At 33.2% G+C, this 8,782-nt stretch overlaps 1 protein-coding gene across 1 annotated transcript; it reads left to right on the top strand.

Moving 5' to 3' along the window:
* The first annotated feature begins 394 nt into the window (after positions 1–394).
* Positions 395–3,520, top strand: LOC119577096 (rRNA-processing protein FCF1 homolog). Its single transcript, XM_037924779.1, has 6 exons — positions 395–457; positions 1,205–1,273; positions 1,947–2,067; positions 2,632–2,820; positions 2,975–3,069; positions 3,300–3,520. Exons 1-6 carry the CDS (start codon positions 423–425, stop codon positions 3,337–3,339), a joined length of 549 nt encoding a protein of 182 aa, XP_037780707.1. The 5' UTR covers positions 395–422; the 3' UTR covers positions 3,340–3,520.
* The last annotated feature ends 5,262 nt before the right edge of the window (positions 3,521–8,782 follow it).

Raw genomic sequence — 8,782 nt, 5'->3', positions numbered from 1 at the left:
TGTAGTGATGGACAAAAGTAACAATCTTCACCCCTATGCTGCCTGAGTACAACAGCTGCTATTTTTGTGCATATTTGTGTGTTAGAAGACTGTAGCATTACATAAATAACCATGAAAATGCATCTTCATGATTAATGAAGGCTTTGAGGGATGTGGGTTATTAAAACACTTGGCAACTTGTGTGTGTTGTTCTCGTGCTTCAAACAGGAAGTGTGCAAAGGTTACTTTTGTCCTTTATTGTACTCTGCTTTTCCAAATTACAAAGTTGCAAATTAATGTTTTTTTTCATTTAAGGCAGTGTTCTGCATATGAATATATATTTACACGTAAAAACTGAGTAAAGAAAAATTAGAAATAATTTTTTTAAAGAAATCTTCTCTGTGTTTCAGCCAAAAGCAAAAAAATCCAGGAAGTTTGCAGTAATGAAAAAGATGATAAAGCCAACTGATTCACGCATGTAAGTATTTCTTTTATTTTTTACTAGACAGATTGATAAATAGATTTCATTTTGCTTGATTTTTAATTTAACTTAATTATTATTTTTTATATAGTGCTGGCAACCATTACTTAAAGACAAAAAGTGGTTAATGCATTAAGAGATGAATGAAAAGTGAATAGAAGGAAATATTCAGAAAAAGAAGGTGCAATGAAAGTGACTAAGGTATAACATTTCTTTGTATTCTGACAAATTTAAGTGGAGTGTCAGCAGCTTCACTGTGGCTGAGGAACACTATGGGGATAACTGTTTGTTGTGCTGTTGGTGTTTTGTCCTCAAACATTGACTTTATATTCTTTAATGATAAATAACATCTTCATACCATGAAGGATTTAAAAAATACTTTCAAATGATTCTCAGATCATGTGTCCTCTGATGACTGCACAAGTAATGTCATGTATATTTTGTATGGAAAATGTAAAAAAAAATCATAAGAAAAAGCTTATTTCTGAAAAGTGATCAAGGTAATGTAATAAAAAAAAATCTATATGTAAGCATTTTGAAGCAGATCACTAAAATTGTTTGTAGTATTATGTCAGTAACAAAACAGGTCAGTTGTGTTGAAATCATTTTTTACATTATATTTTCAGGTTCTTGACATCAAAAAAATAAGTATGAACTAGTAGTTTGTGGCTATGTTTTGTAATTCTTTTTAAAGCTTTCATTCATAATTTTAAGTCATACAGATGTTTCTATATGATTTTTCAGAAAACCAGATGACCGTGTGATCATAAAAAAGAAGAAACCAGACCCTCATGAGCAGAAGGTTAATGAAGCGTAAGTATTTGTTTCTAAGCCTTTATTCAGGTCACATTGTATTGATGCCTTACAACCTTGAGAAGTAAAGAAACAATTTTGATTTAATAAAATAAAATTATGCATTCTGTCAACCATTGGATCCAGGTGCCACACTGCATGCCCATGAAACACTTGTGTGAATTGTCAAGACTCCATGCCTCCTCTTTGTAATGTGATTATCTCATTTTCAGCATAAACATTTATTGCTTTTTTGCCATTTTCCAAAGTATATTTGTCATTTTATATACTTTATCAATATGGTAATAGACAGTCACTGGAGGCAGGAAGAAGATCCTGAGCATGGAAATAGTGTCCTCCCTGGATCTAGTGCTTTTCCAGTCATGGCTCCTGGATGGTACATTCCACTCTTGTTTACTGGAGGAAATAATGCTAGAGCCACGTCTTAAATGCCCACTGAGTGTAATCTCCTTTCAAGAGTTTTGTGGAGTCATTCATGATGCCCAGGTTGTCAGCCAGATTTCATGACAGCATATTCCTATCACCTGGCCCTCGGTCAAGTTTTTCATATTCCTGTCACCTGATATTCAGTGAAATTTTTTTCATGAAGTGATGATCACATCACCCAAATCTAAGGGGTTAAATAAGCATTAAAATCATGAAGACCATTTACTTAATATCTTATTATTGACAGGCCCCAATGCTCGTCAGCTTTGTTCTTCCAGTACAACACACAACTAGGCCCACCTTACCGTATATTGATTGACACTAACTTTGTCAACTTTGCTATTAAGAACAAGGTGGACCTGGTGAAGGTAAAGTCTAATAAAGCTCTTTACAGTTTTATATTGTAGGTAGTGTAGTGTTGGAATGGATTTTTTTTTCTTTTGTTGAACTTAGAAGTAATTTATATTTTATATAATTAACCCAATTCATCCAGGCTGGCTAAAATACCAAAAGGCCAAAACTTACCTTGTGTGGGCATTCATCACACTTGTTTTCATGAGACACACATACCGATAATCTTGGTTTGTGGTTTTGTGTATGATAATTTGAAGTCGTGGGGCTATTTTATGTCTAAATTATCTCAATAGCATTCAGCCATCACATGGTTGAAGAGCTATAAACTGTGATTAGACTTGGATAATGATGGCATGACACATATATATACCCCTATTGAAATAGGTATTCTTAACGTGGTATCACATACATACCAGCTGGAGGCAATGAGCTAGGTCTCCAGGTAGCCTTTTTGAATTTTGTATCTGGCAATTGATTACGTTTTTACCCTTATAATTGTATCAAAGGCATGGTCTGTACACAGCAGATAAGTGTAGGATATCAAATTATATAAAATTTAACTTGCTTTATTCCTCCAGGGAATGATGGACTGCCTTTATGCTAAGTGTATCCCATACATAACTGATTGCGTGATGGGAGAGTTAGAACGACTGGGTGAGAAGTACAGATTGGCTCTGAAAACAATTAAAGACCCACGGATAGAAAAACTTCCATGTGTGCATAAAGGCATATATGCTGATGACTGCCTTGTTAATCGTGTGACACAAGTAAGTAGGCAGCACACAGGAGTTGTTTGTGCATCTGAGTTTAAAAAAGGAAAACACACATGTATGTACATTTCTCTTTCAATTTATTATGCTAATTTATAACAAAAGAAGGAGTTTTTACTTGTTTTTAATAAATTTTATCCTTCCCCTATAGCACAAATGTTACATTGTAGCAACATCTGACGTAGACTTAAAAAGAAGAATACGCAAGATTCCAGGTGTGCCAATCATGGGTGTTGCTCAAGGCAGGCAAGTAAATTGAAAACTATTTATGTTTTTTGTTTAAGGTGAAATATGCTGTGTATATTAATGCTATACATTTATCAGTGGTTATAACAGAAGATGTATGTGTATCCATATACCAATATATCTGTCTCTTAGTATATATGTATGTGTGTTTTGTAAGCATAGATATGTGTATACAGAAGAGGTGCATTAAAGATTTTCAAGTTATTTATGAGATGTATTCTTTATTGCAGATTTTTCATTGAAAGAATGCCAGATGCTCCACAGATGTAGTTTATGGACTAAAATGTTATCTTTTTCTGCTTATATATAATCTTCATTTTCTTCTATATGAATACATACCCCAAAATCATTAAGTGTTATGTTATGTATTCTGCTAATGTTGTTGTCAGATTGTTAATTTTGTATTCTTGACCATTTGAAACTGGTTTTCAATAAATGATATTGCATTTGATTATTTTTTAATCACTATTTCAACAAGATCATTATTTGTTTGATAAGGAAAATAGAATATTTACATGGGATTATCAAAGTAAAACATATACATAAGTCCTATTTACATTCTTTAACCCAGCCATGGCTTTCATTAGTGCTTGTCACTCCATAGGTGGTAATTGTAGTAATATTAGCAAGTGTAAAATTTCATTCCAACAATTAGGACATTGATTCATCATATGATATGTCACCTGTCATTTGTGATTATTTACCATGTCATGACATAACGTCATTTGTTCTATCAGTAATGGAAGTAATTCTCCTATTTTCATGAAATATTTATTAATAATTGCTTCTAATGTGATGTGTGTCTACGCCCGATTGAGGTTATCAGTACTAGAGTTCATTGTAACCCATTGTAATGCCATGGCATGGGCTGCAGCCTTTTTTATTTTTTTGTATTGTTTCAAAGTGCTTAGGCTCCCTGAGTTACTTGTCCTAATACTTGTTTAATTTACCTTAATTTGGATAGATTTTGTTTGTATTATATGGATAGTGTTAAAACCCATCTGTAAAAATAATTTATTGTGGAGGTATAAAAAAAAAAAAGTATTTAAAAAAATTGACATAAATGATGCACTTACGTAATGCATGCATGCCTGGAAACTTACGGTTGACTATGAAATACATGAAAAAAAGTTAATGAAACTTGCATGAAATCTTTTTTTACAATTACGGCAACAATATATTTTTTTCACTGAAATTATTAAGTGATATTAATCACTTGTCTATAATATCCTATACTACTGCAGTTTCTGAAGTTTCGAATTCCTAAGGTTAGACTTTAAAATATAGTGTAATTACACATAGAATATTATTAGTATTCAAAGAATGAGCTAAAACCCATGAAAATCCGTATGTATGGGTGTGTAATGAACCAAAAAAGTAGTTAAACACTGACAGCTAACATTCCGTCGAAAGGGTTAATTAAACCGTTGAAAACAAAGTATATATAAAATATTGAAAAAAATTTAAGAAAATACAATAAAACCTATATTTAACTCCATGATCCAAGCTGCTATTTAATTACTATAAGTGAATAATGATCAATATGGAGTCTATATAACAACAAAAATATCCTACAGTCTTGATTTATCAGAAATATGGCAAATAGAGACCTTAGAAAGTAGTAATACTGAAAATACAATAGTATAGAAAATAGTATTACGAAAAAAAGGCAAGGGATGCTGGTATTGGGTATGAATGGTTGCGTATGCTAAGGTGATGATATGAGCCCCTGGCAGCTGGGCTCGGGCCACTATGAATACCATCCGTCGGGAAAGGGTTAATAGCATTAAAAAAAAAAAACAATGGAAATCAAGTGAAGTCACATAGGTCTACTAATTGACTCCTTGGTAGCTGAGCACTTGTTCAGCCATCTATGTGGAAACACATTTCACAAAGCAAGACTACAGTTAACATTACATGTTCACAGTGGCAGTGGGTAAAAAATAGATGGAAAAGCATATTTTGTGAACATGAAAATAATTAATTTACTAAGACAGTATAGCATAAAAATGATATACATATTGCAATGATATAATACATTTGCTGGGTTCAGTATGGTGATAAACGTGTATGATAAATTAGCAAGCCCTGTTAAACCTCACACGATAAATGAACTATACACAAATGAAATTTATAGGGAATGAGAGACCAGTCTATAAATCCTGGAGAGAAAAGTGTTTTTTCCAGCGACACCAAGCACTCTGTAGGCATGGTTCACTGAATGCCTCGTGCTTGGCCTGTCTTGTCGACTTTTAGTTTTATTAATTCCTGCATTTATTTATTTTGTAGATACTGTGTTGTTACACATGATTTTATTTTGATGTAGATCACACTACCGTATGCTTGAACAGTTTTCATTGTGCCAGAATGAATGAAGAATGAATATGTTCTCAGTGCAAGAAATGTATTAGACTCATTTTGATTATATCTTTGTCAGAAAGATATTATAAAAGAATATAACAAAAACTGGTCAAATATAGGCCTTATTTCTGCTGTCAAAAACTGTCGTGCTACACTTTCCTATGACTCTGCCCCTATTTATGGGGGCAGAGTCATATATAAACTCCTGCACCTCGCTGATGAGCGTGCAGAGCGCCCCTGCCTGGGTTGAAACTGAAAGAAAATGGAAAGCTTAAACTTGATGCTGCATTCTATGATATATTATTCAGCAACGATGAGGATGTTAATGAGGTTATTATTGCACCTAGTACTAGACTAAATATATTTGCATATGTGTGTATGTGTGTGTGTGTGTATATATGTATGTATATATGTATGTATATATGTATGTATATATGTATGTATATATGTATATATGTATATATGTATATATGTATATATGTATATATGTATATATGTATATATGTATATATGTATATATGTATATATATATATATATATATATATATATATATATATATATATATATATATATATATATATATATATATATACACACACACACATATATACATACATATATATACACACACATATATACACACACATATATACACACGCATACACACACACACATATATGCGTGCGTGCGTGCGTAGATATATATATATATATATATATATATATATATATATATATATATATATATATGTAATGTACATATGCATGTTTTTTTTCAATTTCCATTTATTATGGTGATATTTAATGTGATGTAACATAAGATATTCTATATCTATGACCATAATGTGATCCTATGAAATATCTCTCAATACTTAGGCAATATGGGAAAACATGAACAATTCACTAGATCGTCATGCTCTAGCAACAAAATATTTATCTTGAAAATCTATACTGCCTTCGTAGTGAAAATGCTTTCATATTAATTAAGGTCAAGAAGAGCGAAGCTCAGGTTCATCTTTCGTATGCCAATGCTTTTGATTAACACATTTCATTGTCATGCACAGGTAACAATAGTCATTATTGTTTTTATCATATAATTTATGCTTTAGCCTTGGACATATTCAGGCCTCCAAAAGTGTTCCATGACGAGATACGGGAAGGATAAGTCCGATATGCGAAGCTTAGCGTCGCCCAGGCTATGCCCATGAAGGGAGCCCGGCCTGTGTCGACTAATGCCGACTCGCTCACGTGTCACCTGGTGCTGACTCTTCTGAACCTAGTCCTTAAACGCCGTGGTGTCCAGCCACAGCAGTAACCTCCAGGCGACAGCTGCAACTTCTCGCGCCTGGGCGGGGCGCGAACCGCCGACCCCTCGATGAGAGGCTGACACGTTACCACAGTACTAGCCCGGAGGCTCAAATATGGGAAGTATCTCAAACAATTCCGTTTTGTTTACAGAATGTTTTTGAATGGTCAAAAGAATATTACGGAAATTTATATCATGTTCTACATAATCAGTTTACTTCTTGTGTACGTATAATTGAATATGAAGGCGTAAACTCATGTATAATTTGAAATGTAATTAATATCAATTAACAAAATGTGACATATTCAATATATTTAAAGAAGCGTGATGTCTGAAACCGATGTCGATAGACGAAGGAAAAAGTATGCGCTTAGGGCCCGCGCATTTTCAACTGATTTTGGTTGTTCTCCATCGTTTTATTTGTACTTTTAAGATGTCGATAACGAAGAACTTGTATATACTGCTATTTCCTATTGTAATATCAGTATAACAGTGGTTGATAATTTAATATACTTCAAAAATAAAACCAAATTCGTCAACTGAAGCACGATTCTTGGGAACAGGAGTGGAGCCGAGCCTTTGGCAACAGCGTAGGAACATTGGCATCGTTGCTGTCGCGACCGCCCGGGAAATGTCGCGAATGAAATTAACGACAGTTTCTAGTGTCGTAAGACAGTTTTTTTGTCAGCGGAAATAAGGCCTTATATCTCTTAAACTGAGAAGATATTCATTCTCAGCCTTCTCTGCATACTATATTATGGCTGTATATATAAGCCCTGTTAGTCATTCACTTTTCTTATTCATTCATGTTGTAGTTTTGATTTTATATAAGAAATTCTATATTATTTATCCAGAATCTCATAGATTTATGTAGAAAAATATTTTTTTTCTGACTTAAATTATCTTTTGCAAAAGTAAAATTGTATAGTATATATAATCTACAAACAAAAAGTAAGAAAAATAAAAAAATTCACTGAGTCAGAGAGTGAGAGTGAAAAGTTACACTTTAAAAATTATTTGCATACAGTATATTTAAATATTAATGTCATTATCACTAAATCCAACGCTACCCTGCTTGTCGTAATCACTGAAGTCGAGGTGACTATTTTTCAAACCCACACTTATATTGCAAGTCTGTGTGCAATATATGTGCAGTCTCCTAGTGGGGAGTAGGAGAGGTGGAGTACCTTGCAAGATAGGCGCAATTGAAGATATTGCATGAGGACCAAGTCTATGGTTCTGGGAGTAATATGTTAAAGAATTGCTCAAGAAATACAATTTAAAAGCTTACCAAAACTCAGGAAAACAAAAAAAAAAAAAAAAAAAAAAAAAAAAAAAAAAAAAAAAAAAAAATATATATATATTATATATATAAATATTATATATATATATATATATATATATATATATATATATATATATATATATGAGTCCATTTGTATCCAACCGTATTGGTGCGGAGCCCCAGAAAATAGCGGAGCAAGTAAACAGCGGACTCCCAGAAAATAGCGGAATCACGCCACGGTAAGCACCGAGTGTCAGACAAACAAATGAGACAGCCATAAAAAGCTGACACAGGCCGGGGCCATAAGTGAAAGGCCCGGGCGAAGCCAGAACTTCGCAAATCTCAAGCAAGCAAGCAAGGTGTTGACGTTAACATGGGTAGAGTTCAGTGCCCGTTTACCTTCATATCGACTAGATTTCCTTATTTTCATTTAAAAATTAGTAAAATTTGTATCTTTACCTTAAAATCTATTACTTTATTTCATGAAGTATTTTAGGCTCAGTTTCAGTAATTTAGTATTTAGAGTGGCCTATTGTCCCGGCAAGTCTAAACATAAGGCTCTGCATGAAAACACACGCAAACTGTGTAGAAACTTTTCTAAAATAATTTTCTGCTCATAAAGCTATTACAACTCTTGAAAAAAAAAACTTTCTAATTATAAATAGTTGATTTTCGGAGTAAACATTTAGGCAACCCCGACAAAACTTTGCTGTCATACACCCTCAGGAGCCTCCGCGCGAAGAGATCACGTGGCTATCCAC

Source organism: Penaeus monodon, chromosome 9 (assembly GCF_015228065.2).
Source record: "Penaeus monodon isolate SGIC_2016 chromosome 9, NSTDA_Pmon_1, whole genome shotgun sequence".
NCBI lineage: Eukaryota > Metazoa > Arthropoda > Malacostraca > Decapoda > Penaeidae > Penaeus > Penaeus monodon.
Note: the sequence above shows the minus strand (reverse complement) of the source record. Positions and strands in the feature narration are given on the sequence as shown.

Bases quoted from the DNA above. Each gene is read 5' to 3' on its own strand.
- LOC119577096 (XM_037924779.1), top strand. From the start codon at position 423: ATGAAAAAGATGATAAAGCCAACTGATTCACGCAT. The intron at 458-1,204 runs GTAAGTATTTCT...ATGATTTTTCAG, and splicing joins AAGCCAACTGATTCACGCAT to AAAACCAGATGACCGTGTGA. The intron at 1,274-1,946 runs GTAAGTATTTGT...TATTATTGACAG, and splicing joins GAGCAGAAGGTTAATGAAGC to GCCCCAATGCTCGTCAGCTT.